The following is a 22,554-nucleotide window of genomic DNA, read 5'->3' as shown; positions in this document are numbered from 1 at the left end:
ATTGCAGTGATTTTTCAGTTTTCTCAAACTTGATGATTTTATGTTGAATATACTTCCCAATTGGTGTTTGTCCTTTGTTTGCAATGACTTTCTAACTGTCTACAGCTGTAAATGAAGTTTATAAACCATAGTGATACGAGTGAAACTGAAAGGTGTGTGTTGATAAAGTGCAGTTGGGTACCATGCAAGAACTGTTACGAATTCATTTTGGTCTTACTCCAGACTTTTTTTTTTTCCTTGCCTACTAGATAAAGGTAAAAGTACTGTACAGTCGAGACCAACTCTGCAAAATACTTGCCTACAAAATAGTTAATGAGAGGTATATTTCTGATGATGAAGATAGTTGACATCTTGCCACACTTTACTCCTATATATAACATGCTTCTTTATCAACGAAGAACAACATTTTGTCTAGTTAGCCAGTGCTCTGGAGAAGAATCTCCAAAGAGAAAAATCCTGATTTTTCCTGATTAGCAACTACAATAATCGCCATCTTCCTGTATTTGCAGAGAAATCCAAGGCCTTGGCAAGTAACCACACCATTTTTTCAACAAAGAAATTAATAAATCAAACCCTTTTTCTTACACCTTTTTAAATTATAATCAAAGCCAAAAGGTAATTTCCCTTTGTGTTTTACCAAATACAGCTTGAAGTCTCAGCAAATGCATGTAATAATGTCTGAATGTAGTAAATGGTGGCAGACCTAGAAGGCAGTACAGTGCAGTGCTAAACTGTTCATTGTTCCCAGAGGCTGTTGTACTTGCTGTCAGTTACACCCAGACTCCCTTCACTCTCATCAGTAGTTTGTGGCAGATGACCGTCTGGTTTTTTGGTGTCGTTGTTATGGTTCTGCAAATTGCTCATAGTAGACATCAGGTTATGTATAAGTCCAAATGAACAAAACTTTTTCTGTCCTTTTTTTTTTTTTTTTTTAAGATAAGGAATTAAAACACTAATGACATTTTTGAACATGTTAATTTCAAGCTCTCCTTTATTTAATGCACCCAGTATATAATAGTGGTCAAGAGTTGCTGGCTGTTCTGTTCATTAATAATTATGCAACTCTTTCTGTATGAAACACTAGATCAATTGATCAATTGATTTGTTTGTTTTAGGAATTTATCTCTTGGACTTAATCTACATTGATTCTGCATATCCTGCTTCAGGCAGCATTATGGAGAATGAACAAAGGTCCAATCAAATGAACAATATTCTCCGAATAATAGCTGATCTGCAAGTCTCCTGTAACTATGGTTGGTAACTTTTTTTACACCTAATAGTCTTAACTAAAACTTATATAATACAAAAACGTGATAACAGGTTTCTCCCGTTTAAAGGCAACACAGGATGCTAACATTAGTGGAGTTGGACAATAAGTGCTATAGCTTCCCTTTCCATGTAGTTTCAATCCTACTGGTAAATCAGGCAAATGAGCATGTATTCTAAATTCTAAATTTTGAGAGCTGTGGCAGAAGTTGTGCAGAGTATACTGGTATGCGTATGGACTAGAAGTGGCATATTTTCAAACACAGCTGAAAGTACAGACAGAAATATCTCAATATCTTTCCTTTTATTTGCAGTAGATTGGATGTTTTTGGAGTGTACAGTATGTTAATTTCATCCTCGTTGTTAGTATCCTGACATTTACAAAATGAAATACACATATTCTAATCTATACAACAGTTGTTAAATTCCGTGTTAAATTTTTCACATATCTCATTTGGAGAGGAAGATGAGGGCTGCTTCTATTTGTTAAAAAGATTTTGCTCTAAGATTGATTTCTGCAATTTTAGCCTGTTATGTGAAGCTGTACATGTATGTCAAGAGACATGGTTCTTTCAGGGTCTTGATGAATACAGAGCATACCATTGATGACTTAATATGAATTTCCATTGCTTGAACATGGAACTATCTGGAAAACCTTGACAGCAGCTGTACCATTTAATTGAATAAATTCAGAACATATAAATGGTACAGTTTTGGAGCGTTTTGAATCAAAAAAAAACTTATATTATGAAAGATATTACTCTTAAATATATACTTATATATTTATATGTAAGTATATATATATATATACTTATTACTCTTAAAGATATACTTATATTATGAGAGATATTACTCACGTATGCTTAAGTATCCCTTGTCCTTTGTTGTAGATTTTGATATTATAAATTATTTAAAGCTAGGAATTAGGCATAATAATGTATGAGTCTGAAGAGCTAGATTATTATTCATCTGTCGTGTTCTTATTGTGACTTTGATTTTGTCTGAATATTTCGACAAAGAAACCTCCTTACTTCACTGACCCTATCTTTTGGGAGTTATGACAGTTTCTTTCATTGCTATTTATTAATTTTGAATGCTTTTGTTAAAATCAGAATGAAAATTAAAATGTGTCCTTGAAGAAACAATCTTCTGTAATAACATGTGCTTTTAAAACATTTGTTGTTATGAAACCATAAAAAATCACATAGTACAAGAACCATGTGTTGCTGTCCATACACCATACCCTCAAAAGATTTTTCTTTCTGAATTTAGTATCTTTGTATCTTAAGCATTGTAATTTTTGAAGTCTTCTCACCTTGTGCATATGAGAATCAGTAATAGCCATTGTTGCAGGCTTTAATTTTCCCCCACAAAAGTTAGTACAAACTCCACGCAGGGCTTGCATCAAAGTAACTCTTTTCTGCTTTTGACGTAGCATATAATATCATCCTGTAATCTTCCTGATGATGAAATATATCTGTGTTTTCTTTAACAACTGAGCATCACTTTCACTTAATCAAATATTTAACATCCTTTTAGAGACCAAGCAATAATTCTGCCTGATTTATTCTTTAGGAAATATCACATTCTATGTTTACATTGAGATAACCATGAGAACTGGGGGGAGGGAAGGATTTATTTTAGATGATCGAATATTCATCTTGTTTTGTTTTAACACTACAGATCATCTCACAACACTGCCCCATGTGCAAAAATATTTGAAGTCTGTCCGTTACATAGAAGAACTTCAGAAATTTGTAGAAGATGACAATTATAAGTAAGTACTATTCTTTCCTTCAGGTTTGGGGAATTTAAAGGAAAGATCACATGGATGTTAGTTTGATTCATAGTTGAACAAAAAGCTGTTGACAGAAGATGCTGTGTGGGGTTTGTCTGGAGTTCTTCATATTTTATTAATAGAGTTGGTAATACCAAGATGCCTGAATAAAATCCAGAATGACTGTTGTTCTTTATGACTCTAACCAGATTTCCAAAATACCTTTGTACGAGTTAAAAGCAGATGAAAATCTAATCTTCACTACATTATACCATGTTTGCATTCTGGAAATTTTGTTCAGAAACACTAGAGCCATATCTAGGATGTCCAGAATTGACTCTGTGCTATTGTAAACTGTACATAAAAGACATCTCCCAAGCAACAAGCCATAGGACAAGAGAAAATGGCCTCAAGTTGCAGCAGGGAAGGTTTAGGTTGAATATTTGGAAAAACTTCTTCGCTGAAAGGGTTGTGAAGCACTGGAACAGTCTTTTCCAACCTAAATGATTCTGTGTTTCTATCTTCCAAATTCAAATTTGTATTTGAATTACTATTAAGCTACTACTTCAGTTATAAACCTGACAATTTGGGGGAGTTGAGAAAGAGCCAACCCTCACAGTGGTGTGAAGTAGACACCATAGAGCGCATTGATTTTAAATCTTGCAGCCGAAGTTTTATATAACTCAACCAAGGTAGATGCAGTGCTATTTAATTAGCTATTGACAAATGCAGTACATCTATTTAGATGAGCAGAATTAGAAGTGTTCAAGGCAACTGGATGTTCAGTAATAGGAGGATGGTATGAAATATTTCAGAATATATTTAGGAGAAAAATGTTGAGTTCTTTAAAACCAGTCTTGTTACCAGTTTTATTAAATACTTAAGTTAGTGCCTTGTCTCAAGAGTTCTGTGTATCTAGACCATATGCTAATAAAAGTGTTGGAAGGGTTCGTCAAAGTAATAGGTGATTGGCATATCACAGAAGAAGAGTCAGAGTCCATCTGAAGTAACAGTGACATAAAAAATCAAAATAATTTAATATTTATTCTAACAAGTATTTATGGTGTTGATCGGTAGATGTCCCTCAGAAGTGAGATACAGCCATGCAAAAGACAAATACATGCATACTCTCTATCAAATATAATATTTCTAGGAAAAATTAAATTGTTAATACTGCTTCACAAGAAGCTGGTGAGACCTTGAATGGAGTGCTCTATGCGGTTTTGGTCATCTGTGCTTAGAATGGATTTGAAAAAATAAAAAAAGATGATGTGTTGAGGAGAATAAAGTCTGTTTTGTAACACCAGATTAAAGGAAATCCTGGGAAAGCAAAAGTTGAGGTAACAGAATCGCTATATGTAAATACTATTAGGTAAAAGTAGGAAGGGTAAAGAGCAATTTAAACTGCTTTGTAATGGTAGCACAAGAATAAATGAATACAAAAACTATGAGCTCAACATTGAAATGTGGTTTTTAACGATCAGTAATGGAATTCTGGAATAGTTTCTTAATCAGAGTAGAGACACAAATAATTAGATAAGTTTGGGTTGAAACATGATAGTTAATGAAATGAAGACTTGGCTGGTATCTGTGAAAGCAGAACAGATTCAGTGAGTCAGAAGATTGTATATTCCCAATGTGGGAATACCTGCTTAGTTTATATGGTATATCAGCATAAAGAATGGCCTACTCTAACCATTCTGTATTTCTCTGTAATTATACCTGACACTGCTGTCATACAAATGCAAAATCATGCTTAGATTGTTCAAGGAAATAAAATGTGTTGCCATAAGACACACCCCCACTGTCCCCCCTTAAAATAAATAAATAAATAAATAAATAAAATAATTAAAAAATAATTAAAAAACGCTATTGAGCATAGGTTGAGACAAATGTTTTTTCTTTTTTTTCTTTGTTTTTGCACATAACTGTAGTTGTTAACTCCAGTTACCAAAGTTCATAGAGTGGCCTCAGTTGAAAAGCACCTTGAAGATCATTTAGTTTCAACCCTGCTGCTCTGGGCAGGGTTGTCAGCCACTGGAGCAGGCTGCCCAGAGCCGCATCCAGCCTGGCCTTGAATGCCTCCAGGGATGGGGCATCCACAACCTCTCTGGGCAACCTGTTCCAGTGCCTCACCACCCTCTGAGTAAATAACTTCCTCCTTATATCTAACCTAAATCTCCCGCCTTAGTTTAAAACCATTCCCTCTTGTCCTATTGCTACCAACACACACAAACAGGCGTTCCCCCTCCTGTTTATACCCTCCCTTCAAGTACTGGAAGGCCACAATGAGGTCTCCTCAGAGCCTTCTGTACTCCAATCCTCCCCACCACCTCCCTCTCAGTGTATATTAATGTAGATATTCTACAAGGCAGGAAAATGGTAGCGTTCACAGATTTTGACTGGGAAAATGAGAAACTAAATGACCTGTTAATCATCACATGCTGTCCCTCAGAGAACCCCCAGATTCTTCTATTTAACTCTGGTTCAAACCGTTGCACATACAGAGCTATTCCTCATCCGGTTCAGTTGATGTAAATTCTTGGGATAAGTGTTTGTGGAACTTTGCTTTTCCTGAGAGAATGATTCTAAAAGTGAAATAACACAGACAAAGCATTCTTTTTGAACTGATACAAGAACTGCTCTGTATATTATCAGGACATACATCAAATAGAGAGAAAGTCTTCCAAAACGTGACCACTTGTTTGGGGTAAACTCCAGCAGAAGTTAAGCAAAAGAATCTGAACTAGCACTGGGTAGATCACTTCAAAATATACTTGGCAGGTTTGTGCTTTTGTGTCCAGCTGATCACAGATACTAAGAATAGTGATGTTTCTGCAGGAAAATGACTTGGCACAAAATAATTTATCCGTGTGATGTTTTCATTGCCAATTATACTTGCTTTGTGGAATTAGAATTCCTACCAGAGTACTGATGATAGAATGCATATGTCCACCCTTTTTTTCAGTCTTGTGATACTGTATATTTTTCACAAATATAGACGCATTGTGCAATAGAGGCACATTGAACATCTACACTGTGCAAAGATTTGTGTTAAGTATAGTCTGCAATTTAAATCTCAATGTTAAAATTTAATAAGTGGCCATTATTTACTAATTTCTGACGTGTCATTAAAGTCACATAAAGAGCAAAATTAAACTGAGCAACAATTTATAAAAGTGAAGAATTCTTGTTTCTGTAGGTTTTGCAGCTCCTGGGCCAGAAGCAAAAAAGTGGTTATGGTGCTTTATTTGATTTTTTAGAGAGACTTGCCTCAAGGCTTTCATTAACTCTCATATCTTAGTAAAAATAGATTAAACAATTGATCTATATAAGTTTATCACACCATGACTTAATATTTGGAGAAACTACAAGTCATGAGTAACTCCAGTTTAAATTTGAAAATCATTTTAACCTTAGCAGTGACCTTGCTGATAATGCTTTAAGGTATTTGATGTATCTTACAGATAATTAAGTACTTCTATTTGTACATTCTTAAGTACAGTTGTTTGTGAGAAAGAGTATCTCAGTCATATTTCACAGTTTTTTTTCTAGGCTTCACTATGGCTGGGAAAAACTGGACTGAATTCACAAGAGGCATTAAAAAGAGGGAAAGATTTGGTTCTTAGCATAAGAAATGGTACTGCAGTTTGTATACGTTGGTCTGTGTTGGAGAATCTTGACCTTATTCTACCAAGTTTGTTTCATCAGAATAAAGCTTTAAGTTCAAGCCTGTATTTGTCAAAACTTAACACATCTGCCTTTAAAGAAATCTATTCCTTTTCTGCTTGTGTATTTTGTTTTGGGTATTTGATTTCACATTTTCCTCTTGGTTGTCCCTAATAGCATTTTTCCCTTCACAGCATTTTCTGGTCCCCTGCCAAAAGAAACTTTAAGCTTTAAAAAAGCTAAGTGTGCTAAGATTTTTATAGTGGGAAGGAATCTTCTACCTCTTTCTTTTTTCAGTGGCTGCTCTTTTTGAGCCAGGGAAAGTATTAGTGTACTCTGAAGAGGCTGCTTGACTTGTGGGAGGAAGAACAGAACTACCTCGGTACCAGGATGTCGGAGAGAAGCTTAGATAGTTGCCCTACAATGTATTGGCAGGATCCCAACACACGTTTCACCAAATTAGAACTTCAATTACACTGAAAAGGAAAATTTGGCAGCCACTTTGTATAAAAAAAGCTTTTCTCTTCAATTTTTTTTTTTGCCAGTCTAATTGCTTGCTTTTGGTTTGTGCTTGTCAGCAAGTAGGAATACTCCAGAAAACCCCTGACAATGATGTCATATCTTATAAATAATAGATTTTCCTTGCTCAGCCCATGTACTGTTCTCTGCAGAAGATGAGAAATTAAATATGCTGGTTACAAGACTGAAGGAGAAAAATAGGAACCAAAACATCGGGATTCCTTCCAAATATATTCAAAATATATTGCTAATCATCATTTTCTCAGGGAATCACCAACAACGAACAGGTTTCAGAGATACCATGATGCAACTACTGCAGAATCTTTTTCCTCCCCCAGGAGTATAAGTGATCTGAGGAGAGTGCTTGTCCCCAGGTATGCAGTTTTTCCCTGAGCTAGACAACAGTATCCAAACACTGTGGCATCATGCCACATCATTTTGTAACCTGCCATGCCTTGCAGTCGTTCCAAAACAATTTTTTTTGCTGAACTCTCAGAATGATTAGGTCAGACCCAGTATTCTCCACACCTTATTCTTGGTCCTTGCTAGGATAAATAGGCATGTTTTCTCCATTAACCTTCTTACTCAATCCTTCACCTCTGTCTTTCCTTCAGAGTTACTTTACTGTAATCAAGAAAGACAGTCTGGGGAAAGGAGGCTGTGCCTTACTGACAGCCATAGAGAAGTCTTGGCTGAGAATCCAAATTAAGAAGTTTTAAGGGGTGTTTTTAAAGCTGTAAGTTTAAAGAAGCAATTCTGTAAAATAGGCAACATCAGAGTACAGCAAACCCAAGACAAGGTATTTTTGAGGTTTTCTTTAAAAAGGTTGACACCAGTTTGCCTAAATGTCTTAAAATTCTATTTAAATAAAATTAGTTGGAGAAGTAAAGAACCAATTAATTCTTCTTTGACTTTTTATCAGTGTAACAATGCTTGTATTCAATCAGTAGACAACAAAATGCTTCCAACAGCTGCTTTGAAACTGGGTTTATTTGCTTTGTAAAATAATTTCTCAGAACAACTTGTAAACATATTAGCTATCAGAAGTTGCTGCCAAAAATCATGTTAATAAGTTTTTTTAGACAGTTATTTCCTACCAGTTAAGATGAAGGCCTTCTGCATAAGTCTTTTCCTTAACTTGTACTTTTAACAGAAAATTCACATGATAGGACCCTAAAAAAAATTAAAAAATAATAAAAAAAAAAATTCACATGATAGGACCGTACTTACAAGAAGAGACCTCAGTAGCTTCTTTTTCCGTTTTTCCATAATGAAGTGAATTCCCATGTGATTAACATCTGTATCATGTTTTGAGTTTTCTAACTTCCTCACTACTGTTTTCCTGGAGAGGCATGTTGTCACTTAGTCATTGAAATCATGTTAATGGGGAGGAGAGGAGAGGAGAGTCTGGGCAAGAATAATTCGTTACCTACTTGAAGTGCATAACTTTGAGCAGTTAATCTAGCAATATCAGAAGAATATAAATTCTAAAATGTGAAAAAGGACTGTGGGTTTGTTTAAATAACTTCACAGTAAAACATAATTGATGATATTTGAACATGGTGAAAAATGAGCTGGGAGGTAGTTCCAATAAAAATCTGTATACATGAAGGACAAGGTAGGAAGGAAAAAGATAGTTAGTGCCTACATGATATTTTGAAATGCTGTCATAGGGTCCTTTCCTCACCCCCTCTTTATGGTTTTATTTAAAGTTAAGTGCGTTAAGTGGGTGTTTAATGCTGTGCAGTGACATCAGTTATTTCCTTTGGTTCTCTTCCTGTTACATTAAACTTTACTTAACAGTGTCATCTTCTGTACTTTTGCTGTCAAACTGGTACAGAACACAGAGAGAACTGTCAAGTTAAGAGTGCATAAACTTTAGAGGTGGCAGAAGTCATATGCATTAGAAGATCAAGACATGCAGAGGGGATGTATAGCATTATAACTTTGTTCTAATAATCTTTGAGTATTAAGTGCTTCCTATTAAGCTTTGGTCATCTCTCCCCTCTTATGCTTCTTTTCTATAGGTTATAGTAACTAATATTTTTAAATCTCTTTTCCTGATTCCACATTTCCACAGGATAACAATAATTTCCCTCTTCATGCATGGGGAATAAAATGTTTGCTATTAGGTTTCTCTAAATTTACTGACTTTTTAAATTTTTTTTTGTTTTGTTTTGTTTTTTAAAGCGAAAGTCTATGAAATTATATTTATACATTAATGGGGAGTATACAATATCAATTTCCATTTCTGCTTTCATAGGCTTTCCTCCCAGTTTCTTTCTTGGATCTAACAGGTAGTGATTTACTTTTAAAATGTATTGCTTTGTTACATAATGAAATAAATGACATATCCAGCAAAGTAAAATTGCTGCTTACCACTGCCAAAATAATTGCTTTAATCAGATTCTTTCAACTTTTATTGAGAAATTGTACTATTAATTTGTCTAAACATTTGTTTTTTTCCAGATTATCATTAAAAATTGAGCCAGGTAACAGCTCTCCTCGACTGGTTTCCTCTAAAGAAGATCTTGCAGGTATAAAAGTTTATTTGAAAGTTTGAGTAAGAAAGTAACGTTAATTACAGAAATTTACTGAAGTATACAGGAGAGCCCATTAATCGATTTCAAATATGGTCTTTTGTTGCAATTAAAAAATTATCTTTTAAAGGCTGTTAGAAATTTGATCCCTTTCTGTGCATATGGCCATTTTCAGAACACCATTGGTCAAAAATACCACTCTTGTTAAAATCTGATTTTTACTACAAATTTTTACAGGGCCCACTTGTGCTTGGGTTATCATTTTCCTTTGTCTTATAAATTGACCTCCTTTTGTGATACTCACCCTTGAATGTTCTTAGAGTGACAAATTATATCCCACATAACAGGACTGATTTTGCACATATCAGCATTCATTTGGCTAAGCAAAACAAATCCGTTGATCTTGAATGAATGAAAGCAATTTTTTGTTTTCATTCTGATCAAACAATACCACCTCAGCTTATTATGGTTTACTCCATAGTCATAGCTCTTTCTTTTTTTCTTAAGAATAAATAAAAATAAATTTGATTTCAGAAGTAAGACTTAATTTGTGGAGATTGCAGATGAGGGGTATACTGAGTAATTTGCCTTTCGGGGTGGCAAAGAAGCAGCATTTTTTATATGATTTATTAGTAAGTATTGTATCTTTAATAAGAAGCAGAAAACCTGTTGGATTTTTCTCTGCTCTTTTAAGAACCCAGTTACCCCACAGTGCATCTAGAATTAATCCCTGGAATTGACCAGTGCAAATCGCCAAGTGGCCCAAATAGATTCCCACAAAGATTTTCCACTAACCTTATTATTGTGTAAGAGTCTACTGCAGGACCGTCATTCCCAGTAGTATTGCTATGAACTTCTAAGTCCACCAGCAGTTCACATGTATTTCAGTAACATGAGTCATCAATAGGGTATTCCTGATTTGTGTATAAACAACTGGGGTTTGAGGAGAACTCAGAATGTTTGTTAGCATTGGAACAGAAAATAGATTCGTTGTATGGTTGTGGGGATTTTTCATTTTGTTTTGTTTTTACAAATGTTTGCATTTTTGTTAGCATTTTATAAGTGAGGCAGGAAGAATTCTTTCAGTATAAACAAATCAGTGCAGTGAGTAATACAGGAAATTCTCTTTTCAGGTTTCTGTGTAAACTGAAGCACAAATTTGAGACAATTTCATTGTGTAAAGGGGAAAGACACACGAGAAAGATTCATGTGAATGATCTGTTCCATTGAATAGGTTACTTTACCTCTTAACTGTGAAAATAGAGCATGATGAGAAATATTTTTTTAAGAAATGCCTGCAAAGATCACTTGTAGGGTATGCATGTACAATTCTTGTGTCTTTTTAAAATCTTTTAGATAGCAGTTGATAATGTTTTGGCTCTGGACATCCTCTGTCATCAGGATATATTGAAATATATAAAATTATATACTTATACATATAAAACTACTTTTTTCATAATCTCACTCTTCTTCCACCTAAACAAAGACTCCTCTTCATACTGATTACTGCTATGGACATGCATCAATGAGCAACGCTTCTTAGAATTTCCAATTGGACTGAACATTGAATGTGTTATATTGGCACTGGTTTTCTAAAAACCATCTGAGAAAAGGAACTAAGCATGTGTAACATTTTTATTTAAATGTTAAAAATTAAAATGAAAAAATAATAAAAATTAATGTAAAATTAAATTAATTTTAAAATTAATGTAAAAATTTAATTTAATTTACAGATGAAGAGAAATGTAAACATTTCTATGAACAGACTAAACAAACATCAGAGTATATAAAATATACTTAGGAGCCATTGTCACAAAATCTCTTCTATTTTAATCTGTTAAGCTGAACAGCCTGTTTTTTTGTTATCACCATGATAAATCATATGTAATTTTAAAAAAGTGTTTAAAAACAAAAGAGTACATTTCTCATCTGACAAGTAATTTAATTTTGCATTCAAAATGACTTTTTTCATACCAAAAGACAGACAGTTTAAATGAGAAAGAAGGAGGGAAAAAACAACAAAAAAAAAAGAAGATGCTCATAATGAAAGGAGAAAAGTAAATATGGGTGTTCTTCCTCCACCTCCTGACTGTCTATATTGGCTGCTGTGAGTCCGTTCGTCCCTTCCTAAGTGTCCAATGGGCAGTATAGGAAAAGTACGGCTTGTCTCAGGTTGTGAATTCCATTCCTGGAGTCAGATACGTTTAATCTGATCTTCAGTCTATACTGTTTAAAGGAAAAAGAAATACAATCTGCAGAAATAATAACTTGGAAGAAAACATTTCTGTGGTAAGGTGCTCTCCATTCCTCTTCAATGCTCAGTTCTATTAATTGCTGGGTAAAATATAAGGAAGTTAGTTCATATGAGGAATTTTTCGTAACTATTAAGTTCATAAGGTGTTCTTGGTTAACACTTTGTACAGACAAATCAAGCTTGATATTGTTTTTGTGAAGATATTTTTTTTCATACTTGAAACTTTAAGTAATTGGTTCTCTTCATTGAATTTTATGCATTAAAGGCAGACATACAAGTGGGTTTTTTGTTTTGATGGCTTTTACTTTGTATTGCTCACTTTTAAATGCTTTATACCAGGGTTATGAAGTTAACATTTCATTAGGATGATTTTGGAAGTTCAAACTTCAGTCATAGCAACATAATATCATCACCAATACTGTGTAATTGTTAACTGAGGACTTAGACTTCATTACAGCTGTAATGGAAGGCAAATAAAAATACAGTTCTAAAGCAAGAAACAAGAGATTTGAACTGTCCTGAGCCAGGCAAGTAATGTGGCTTTATACTACAGTGAGTTTAGCTGGAGTACACAAATACTGACTGGGTCAATGTTGAGGTGAATAGGAAATTGTAGGTTATCTAGCAGTATTAGGAGAGAATGAACTTTCACCTCTGAATCTTCAGCGCCCCTACGTGCTCTGTAAGGTTGCTTTATTCAGAATGGTGAATAGAAACCAATTCTTGAGTCATTTCTGTTGCTTGCTTTTTCTGTTAGTATTTCCTTCAACAGATTGACGTGCTTGTAGACTGCTGTTTCTTGCTCAGCTGGAGAGTTCTCATTTACTGCCAGTTAGACAATGAATGCCACCAGCATTTTGTAAAATCCAGTTGGATTTTTTCACCTATGTGACTGCAAAAATGCTACTAAAGGCATTTATTAGGCTTCAGTGGCTACTTAGGCTTCAATGTACTTTACTGAAGAAAAAAAAAAATAAAATTAATTCTCGAGGAAGGTTAGTTAAGTAAGTTACTATGAATTCACATCAAAATTTAATTAAGCATGAAGGCAGTAACTTATTATTTATTTCACAACATTAATAAATATAGTCATCCACATTAGTCTTGAATAATTCCAATGTAAGATATACAAATACCAGTAATGAGTTATTTGACCATTGAGAATTAAAATAGCACATTCTAAGTTATTCAAATGAACATTATTTTGATTGAAAATTCATTCAAGTCATATTTTGAGATTATTTCCACTTCAACCTTTGTGCATCAGGAGTAAACCCTTTGTAGTCAGCAAGCTATGATCCTGAGATGGTTTGAAAATAGTTTAGGCTGCAGTTCAATGTTCCAGTCAAAAGCATAGAAGTCCTATGTATAGTCCATTAAAATGGACTATAAATAAAGGCTCTTGTCCCCAAAAGGCAGTCATCAGTTCAGTTCTCCTGATAGTTAGAAAGTTAACATGTTATTAATAGCTCTAATTCTGTTTGATTCTGTGGTTAAGTTCTGCATGTGACATATTTGCTTCTTATAGGCTGCCATATGTTTCCAAGTATAAAGAAAAGTTCAATATGGTGGTAATGATTCCAAAGTTTATGGCAGACATAAGTGCAGGAAATGATATCTTCTTCATGTCCTAAAGCATATATACTTGTGTTGATGATAGAAACTGATTTTTCTTTTTCAGCATTGTGACTTCATATTCTACCCCACTTCAGCATTCTCTCTTTCAAAAGAAGAGTAACAGTTTACACTAGCCAGGGATGTTTTTTTTGTTTTGTTTTGTTTTGTTTTGTTTTCCCTTGAAGTATCTTTAGGAGTGTGAAGCCCAATAAAAACAGCTATATCCTCCAATAGTCCTGTTTGCTGGACTGGAGAAAACCATGTGTCCATTTTCCACTGTGGTTGCCAACTGGTTTTTCAGTAAATTTTGAACAGGAGGCAGACATCTGATTAAAGTGAATTTCTTACAACCAGCCGTGATTTGTATATTATTAGTGGCTATGATGGTCTTATTTAATTACCAAACTCATATATAACTGTGAATAGTGCTTTCACAGAAAGTTTTCATGCTTTCCAAAACATTGTAGAGATTCTTGTTGCTTGCAAGTAGCATTTAAAAAGGAGCTTTAAACTGTTTAATTGTATGTGTTTGAGGAACTGTGTCATTCACACAACTTCCCTGGCAGCAACTTAAGTCAGTTCGTTCTGCCTTGCTATGGTGAGAGGGAGAAGGAGGGAGGAAGGGAGAGAGTGAGGGGGGCTGGGGAGAATATGTAACTGGAGAGCTTATAGTATGCTAACTGTTCACAGTTTCCAGTTGAATTAGCTGTAAAAGACATCTGTGTTCCTGCAGCGTTGGCTAGGAGGTGCCAAGCATTTATGGTACAGCTATTAAACAGATTATTTTGGAAGGTATAACTTAATGTATTTTTCCAGAACAAAAGAAAAGTTCTAATGTAATATATAGCAAATAAGTTAGCTTTCTAAGCAACTTAAGTTCCTTAGAATTTGCACACTAAGTGTAACTCAGTATAGAAACCTTTATGCATGTTCTTTATCATCATAATGCTGAAAAGTTCAGGACTCATGTGCTAATCAGAATATAGAAAATGGTTGCTTGCTGTCTGAAACATGTCTATCCTGTCCTGGAAGACAAATATAAAAAGATAAAATAATATTAATATAATAACTATGCCGAGGAAATCATCTCTCTATTATGAAGTGAGTGACTCAATGACCAGTCTTCAAGTTTTTGTGTGCTTTAACTAACCCTTTCGTGAAATTAGGAGGGGTTTCTAGCATTTAGAAAGCCTTTCTAGCAACATCTAGGCCTCAGCAATGGGCCCTTTATTTGGGGATTTTTGTTATGCAGTACTCAGGGACAGTTCCTCAACCTTCCTTTGTTTTAGTTTAGTTTATTTTCATTTTGTTTTCTATGTTTTGTTTTGTTCTGTTTCTTCTAAGTGGGCCTCAGTATAATTCTTGACAGGACAATAAGTAGACCAGAGGTTTTACCTTACTGCCCTAGAAGGAACATGGAGCAATTAATCTGAAACCAATGTATTTTCCTTTTTGTTACTGGGATAGATTCCAGCTCATTGTGTTGAATCCATTCAGTTTTGAGAGCTGCTGAAGAGCTTTTAATATGTATTTTAATTATTAGAAGTGATAGATTCATCAGATGTGAACTATGTGATATGCAGGACTTTAAAATGTACAAAGAAGAAGAAAGAGATAGTGGAATGTTAGCACATTTGTAACTTTCTGGAAGTAGGTACGCTACACTAGTGACATCTCTAAAGTACTCTCAGAGTTTTAGAATTTAAAAAAAATTCCATGTAAACACCAAGTCTGACATTTAGTTTTGCCATTTGTTTTACTGGTTGCTTTGGCAACTAATAAATAGTTTGTGTTAAGTGCTTTAGCAGCCAGTCTTTCTGTAGAAATGCGGTTTGTCTAATCCTCTCGCAAGTGCTCGATTATTGCTTCATGTGCATAATGTCTGCTTTTGCTATGCTGTACTTAAACTAGAAATGGCAGAACTTTGATTTCTTCACAAAAAGTTTACAGACCATTCAGAAAACATTGCTCTTTAGTTTCAAACTTATGCTCGCTTCTCATCTCTCCCTTTATGATACTTTCCCTAAAAATTTTTAAAACTCACTTGAGTATTTTCAAAATAAATTAATACCAAATAAATGTGTGGGATTCACATGTTATCATCAACCACTAAACCCAGCCAGAATTAGTGTACTCTGTTTTTTTTCTTAATAGACCAAAGCTTCCTAAAAATTGTAGGATATTCTGTAAAAATCATCAGAGAAGACAATCATGATGAGTTTTTAACTTTTTAAAATCACTTTCTAGTACTTTCTATGACTTCCTTAGCAAATGAGTCTCTTTACTATCCTAGTTTAACTTATACTTATTTTAACTACCAAGCTATTAACTAGGAATGCTAAAAATACATAAAACAGCCAAAAGACAAGGGATTTTATCTACTCTGTGTCTCTTTCTTAATTTTTGCAAGTTTTTTGTTGATGGATTGATTAAAGTTGTGTGGTTCTTTTTGAGCTCAGACTTCAGAGTCTGAGTTTCCTTGCAGCTATGCTGTCATAATGGATATGTCTTCACTGTCACTATAGATGTTGTCCAAACTCACACATTACTCTGCAGATCCAGCTGCAAGAAAATCAGCATTTTTACTGAAGTGTAAGTAAGGGTTTTGTACATCAGTGAATTTATAAAAGTAACACCTGAAATTGAAAATGTCATCTCTATTCAGGGAGCACCTGAAGGAAATACACTTAAGCATGTTAGTGCAGTCAGAAGTGCATTTGAAATATGGTTAGTTGTACCTAGTCTTAATAGACTGGCACAGACAAAAGTGTCCTAGGTTTCTGATGGGCTTGTCCAGTTTGCTGACTATATTAAACTAGAACAGTGATCTTACCTGTACTGTAACTTTATCTTTTACTATCATTAACCTATTTCCATGATTCTACTCTTGGAGATACTGGATTGAGAATTACTGAGCAGACTCTTCTACGGTTCATTTTGTATTTTATTTGATACTTCATATATTAGCATCAACAAACTCCCCTCAGTGTCCACATCACTTAATTTGTAACAGCTGGTCTCCTTTTTTTTTTTTTTTTTGGCAATTTTAGTAAAGGAAATAGGCCAGAATTGAATAGTCCAAGAAGACTGAACTATCACACATGCACACAGGTTTTTCCTAATACCAATGGAGACAGGTGAATGGAGCCACGCTTGCTTAAACTGTACGTGGCCATTAAGGGACATCTTTATCCTGAGATACCATCCCAGCATGATTCACTGTTACACTTAAATTTATGGGAAGGAAAAATATAACTTAATTTGCTCATTGAATGTTCTATTTTTCTGTTAATTGTGTTTAGACATTAGAAAAGACTGATGCATCCGTCAGTGTTTATTCACTCGTTGCAAACCATGCTCTTGGAATTATTCTTTAAATTAGTGGATGTGTTCAAATACAAATTTGAACATAAAGACTACATCAAAAGAGGGCCACACTATATTCATTCCAAGCATTCTTGGCAACAGTAGGGGGTAGCATTTGGAAAAATAAAAATTTAAAAAATTGGTCAAACTATTGTTGTTACAGATTTGAGGGGGCTATGGAGAAACACCTTATAATAAATTGCCTAATAAATGTATTCTGGAGCTCTGTAAATGTAAAGTAGGTTCTAAAAATTAGAACCTGTAAGTGAAGGGAATCAAAAGAACACCAGGTCCCTCTCTCTTAATATCTCATTTTGTTTGTTTGTTATGAATTTGGGGGTGGCATTAGTTGACCAAAGCAAGTCAGTTAAGTTTGAGGAAAAAAGGAAATAACTCCTTTTAAATAAATGTGAATGTTTAAAAACACAAAGTCTATAATGAAACAGTGAATTAAAGTTTTTCTTTCTGTGAAATTTTTAGAATTAGAAAATCTTGATTGCCAAAGTAGACAAATATTCTATACTAGTTATTGTCCTTAGGATAAAAAAATTACTTTACTTTTAGTAATGTTGCCAAACTACTTTTTGTAAATTTATCTTTACCTTAGAATAGAACACTAATTACAGCAACAGGGATCATGTGACAGAAACGTTTGTGTTCCCTGTATTCCCAGGGTGCATGGTATTAGAAATGGTTTGTTAGTTTTTTTTTGTTTTCAAGTGAGATTTGTTGTGGGGGACAGCAGAAAAGTGCAGCCAGAGTCCTATTCTTACCATGTTCTTTTCTGAGAAGCTGGTGCAACACTGCATGTCATATGCATTGACAGGATCTAGTTGCAATACTTTGAAAATGAAATCTGTGCTTTGACAACAGCCATCATTCTAGATTTAATAATTTTTATGTCTTTCTTGATTGCATACACAACGTTCTTCTTCATTTCCTTATGGTGTGTTTTGCAAGTAGGTCTTTGTGTTTGACAGTTTTACTCACTGAGTTTGGTTACAATGGCAACAGAAAAGTCAAAATTCACAGCAAAGATTTAAGTAGAGAATCTGTGTCTTAGAATGTCCTTATTTAGTTTTAGAAACAGAGCTGGTAAACATCAATTTTGCTTCTTAGCTACTCATGAAAAAATAGTAACTAGTTGAAGCTGTTTTTACCTTCTACAAAAAAATCCTGTCACTCAAATTTTTCATCATATAATATGCAACTCATTGCAGATTTTTTTTGTTTGGATGCCTAGTATTGGTTTATTGATAGACTAAGCAAATAAAAATTGTGAACCATTACTTCTTCACCCTGTTGCTCTATTTAAAAGCTCTGGAGACTGTAAATGTTCGCATGTTCTACTGAAGGATTGCAAAAGTAACATTCATTTATAACATTCGAAGGATTATTCATGGAAAAATTATGCAAAGGAAAAAAACCAGTGAGATCCTTTGGGACATGTGTAAACTTTTCCAAATGTTCTTGCCACAGACCGCTAAACAGTACTCAGTTCATTCTGATGAAGTTGTCTTACATTCCCTACTGCAAACAATTTTTAATAACGTTTTAATATTTTTATACGTTATTTTTTCTACATGTCAGCATAGACTTGAAAATGATGTTGAGAAATAATGAAAACCAAACTAACCCTTGTTACTGCCAGCTGACTGGAAAATCCTACTAAGAGTGCTTTGTCTCCATGAAAGGCAAAAAAAAAAACAGAATAGCAATCATGGTAACAGTATGCACTAGGAGTGGAGCCAGGAGAGTTAAGAGAGTTAGTAGTAGCAGATGACTTCAGTTGTTGGAGGGAAAAAAAAAAAAAAGAAGAAAAGGGAGGGGGGGAGGGCAAAATAACTCATTCTCAAATGAATTTAAGTTTTGGAATTTTGTTATCAGCGGTCTCAGGCATTGTTCCCCCAGCTAATTGCTCAGCAGTCTGGTATGACCATAAACATCCCTTGGTCTGTGCAGGTTTCATCAGCATCTCACCACTTACCCTCCTTGGCATACTTCTTGGCACAGGCTTTCTTATATTTTACCCCTTTACAGAAACGAGGTCATCTCCCCTGTGCTCCATAACTCATGCTGACACCCTCTGCGCCCCCTGTCTTCTTACTGAATTGACTGTACCCTGCAGCAGAGTTCCAGTCTAACAAGAGTTCTGAACTTCTCAGTTCTTCTGCATAGACGTTTGACAGCCAAGCAGATGTAAAGACTTCATAAAGGTTTATAGGCTCAGATTCTTTTTGTCTTAACCCAGAGTTAACAGAGACAAACAGTATATATTTTCTTCTCTTGCCTTGGAGATGAGGAAGATACAGAACTATGTAGAAAATGGCCACTCCAGAGAGTATCATCAGCATATCTGATACTGGTCTTTACCTTCTCCCACCAAACATTCTGTTTTCATTGGGATCTTCCCTGAAGACAACTAACTAGGAATTAGAATAAGTCCATTATCTCCTTTCACAGGACTGATCAAAGCAATTCTAATGTCTAATGGTAAAGAAGCCAGGTTGGAACTGTTGGCTTAAATTGTAAGGCTCCTACACCTATTCCAACAAATTCTGTCACCACTGGGACATCTCACCTTACTTGGGCAGTATTTTAACCTGTACTGAAGTCTGATACAACAGGTTTTATATCAGTCCTCAGTATGAGATGCACAGTCCTCTTAGTCATATTACATCATTTGTTTCGCTTCTTTTTAACAAACTTTTTCTTTTCTCTGTCCAGGTAATAAAAGCTCTTGCTATAATTAACTTATAATGATTGCAAATATTTTTGTTTCTGTTATATTCATAGTGTAAATTTCACCCCATGCTTCCGAAGTGGGGATTTCATTTCCTAAACTAAAGTGCACTGTAGATTCTCAAAGATCTATTATTGTTGATAGACATCATCTCTATTTTTTATTTAGAGGCTTTTGTTACGGATAATGTTTGAACCTATATACTACCTGGAGATAAAGCCAACTGACTTTGATTTTGTTATGGCTTGATTGTGTCAGCACAAAGCTTGCTATTTTGCTGGTTTTTTTTTTTCTCTAGATAGATGTTTTGATGTAGTCTCCTTGCTTTGTGTCAATGAACATTGTCTTAGAATCAAACTAATTGAACAGTCTTACTGCTTTGAGTTTAGTGACTTTCCACAGTAAGAAACTTAATCCTTTAAACTGTTATGTATTACATCTAAATAACTTTGTTAAATTTTCTGTGGCATAGTGGCTGTGTGAAAAAGCACTGCAATATACTAGTACTCATTTAAGGCTGTGCTTTGCGATTGCTATTCTTTAACCGGCTGTAGTTTCAACAATTTATTAAACATTGTTTCAGTAGCTCTCAGTGAACTGTAATGTCATCCACTTAAAAGGATTTAATGTAAATCATGATTTAGAACTGGCAATAGCACCAGAGAGAAAGAACTGAACAACACAACAAGTAGCCATAGAAAACTGAAACAATCCTGTAGCCACATTAAGGGGCATCACACTTTCTGTTTATACTCTAACTGGTGCTCAGCCTCCATGGCAGAAGAGGAGAGTGAACCTTCTTCATCTTGGGGAAAAAGCTTCTAAGGTTTTCATAGAAATGCAACATCTTAATTGAAAATGTAGCAGAACATTGTACTCAGCCTTTTTCTTCTGACCTCCCAGGCATATGGTTCTGGTTGAATCTCTGGATCAAGAAATGATTAAAAGTGCATTTTTTTAGAATTGCATGTGACCTTTAAACATAAGACCTAGTCTGAAGCCACATGCCAGTGACTCATGCTACTAGTGTCATGTTTCACAAATTCTCAGTTGTGATAAACAAATGGTAGCAAAGCCAAGCAGGCAAAAATCCCCTCCTATATATGATGGTGTACAGGAAGAAGGCAGAAAACAGGATTGAGTGTGTTTTGTCTTTTTCTTCTTTTCTCCTCCCACTAAAGGATGATCTAATGAACAGTGTTCATTAGAAGAATTTTCAGTAACTTAATTTCCTCTCTCTTGGCTGCTGGAAAGTTTCCTATTTCTTCTTGTTGTGAAGCTCTTTGTTTGTTTGTTTGTTTGTTTTTTATCTGTTTTGCTGCTACCTAATCTATATCAAGGCTGGAAATAAGCAGGTGCGGGGCAGACAGCCACTTCCATGACCACCATTCCCACTTCTGTCATGAGTAGCAACATCACAACCAAATATTTATCAGTGAAATCTTAACTGTTTATTGTGAAGCCAAGAATAGCCTTGCATTCACTGAGTATGATGATAGGCCTTGTTGTTCACTGCTGTATTGCAGAGTTCGTTGCTGATCTTTTGCAAACTGCATCAAGGAACTGGAATAAGAATATCTTGTCCACATTTTCCATGGGGCCTCATAAAATGTGTTAAATGAGAGGAAAAATAATTGCAATGAGACATTGCTAAAGCTCATAGATGAGTGAGAAATAATACATCTGTCTGGGCATAGATACGTGAAAAGTCCCTGCTTTCTCTTACATGCTTAAACAGTGAGTCAGTATAAGCAGATTGTTTACAATTTATTCACAACATAGAGTTGTGAGTAAAACACTCCCTGCTCACACTCGAGGTACAAACGGACTGTATGGTTCTGCGTGTTACACTTCAGCACATCCAGCTTTTTTAAGGGTGCCAAGATTTTTTTTGTAGGAGTTCATTGTTGAAAGTATGTGCAAAGCTGTTTTAAAAATTGCTTCCAGGCAGTTCAAGTATATAGAGATGAATTCATAGTAGAACTGGATGTTATAACCCCAATGTGGAAGAAATACTTACTCAGAAATGATGTGTTCAGTATATCTGTAGCAATTAATTTTAATCAGCAGCTAAACACACAAGCCCATGACATTTCTGGGTTTTGCATCACTTCAATGTTAAATTATGTGTGTCTTTTAGGTCCATCTGAAGTGTCAGCAATTATGAAATTCAGCAGGAGACCAACATGTCCTGATGCCTCAGTAGCAGCAAGTCTTCCTACACCTCCAGTACCAAGGCACAGGAAGAGTCACAGCCTGGGAAACAAGTGGGTGTACACCAGGCTGTGTCACCATCAGGCAATTTTGCACATCACAAAGGTTTAATCTGGCAGCAGAACGCTCTTTGCTTTTGCCTCTTCCCTTTCCTGTATTGCAGGAGAGTTTCAGGCTTTAATGTCTATTTTGTAGGTTTTCTCTTTATAGTTTGTTTACACTGTTCTCTGCTAGTGCTAGAAATTGTCAGTACTCCAAAGTTGTATAGCTACTTTGGCCTGTGGACACCTGGTGTGCAGAACCGTATTTTATTTATTTATTTATTTATTTATTAACATCTCGACTAATAAATCTAAGGAAACATACTGGCTTCTTGGCACTCATTATCATTCAGGAAAGTTGTGACCTTTTGGACTGTTCTATAGGTTAGAAACATTTTTCTCTGTACCGCTTACCAGCTAAGTAAGAGCTCCCCAGTTAAGGGTAGCATATACCAAATTTCACATTTAATGGGTTAACAAAAAAGTAGTTCGCATAATTGATGTGTTAGTTCAGCTTAGTGCAGGATCACTGAGAAGTGCCTTAGATG

The 22,554-nt window shown here is 34.9% G+C and overlaps 1 protein-coding gene and 1 long non-coding RNA gene across 11 annotated transcripts in view; one reads left to right on the top strand and one right to left on the bottom strand.

Annotated features, from left to right (window-relative positions):
• Positions 1-10,599, bottom strand: part of LOC311421804 — a 28,187-nt gene extending 17,588 nt beyond the window's left edge. The window contains exons 1-2 of the long non-coding RNA XR_014685010.1: positions 10,567-10,599; positions 8,329-8,404 (exon numbers count right to left, since the gene is read on the bottom strand). This is a non-coding gene — a long non-coding RNA (uncharacterized lncRNA). The remainder of the gene's footprint in view (positions 1-8,328; positions 8,405-10,566) is intronic.
• Positions 1-22,554, top strand: part of RALGPS1 (Ral GEF with PH domain and SH3 binding motif 1) — a 111,675-nt gene that overhangs the window by 75,363 nt on the left and 13,758 nt on the right. For 9 of the 10 annotated variants that reach the window (XR_014685009.1, XM_084494137.1, XM_084494130.1 and 6 more), the window contains 4 exons: positions 1,116-1,253; positions 2,950-3,043; positions 9,701-9,768; positions 21,892-22,018. Coding sequence is in view for 9 of the 10 variants with exons in the window: in XM_084494137.1 (XP_084350263.1) it covers positions 1,116-1,253; positions 2,950-3,043; positions 9,701-9,768; positions 21,892-22,018 (427 nt within the window). In the remaining variant the exon portion in view is untranslated. The remainder of the gene's footprint in view (positions 1-1,115; positions 1,254-2,949; positions 3,044-9,700; positions 9,769-21,891; positions 22,019-22,554) is intronic. The other variant, XM_084494138.1, reaches the window with a different exon arrangement.

The sequence above is a fragment of the Aythya ferina genome (genome assembly GCF_964211825.1).
Source record: "Aythya ferina genome assembly, chromosome: 20".
Classification (NCBI taxonomy): Eukaryota; Metazoa; Chordata; class Aves; order Anseriformes; family Anatidae; genus Aythya; species Aythya ferina.
This window is presented reverse-complemented; position numbering and strand designations above follow the sequence as displayed.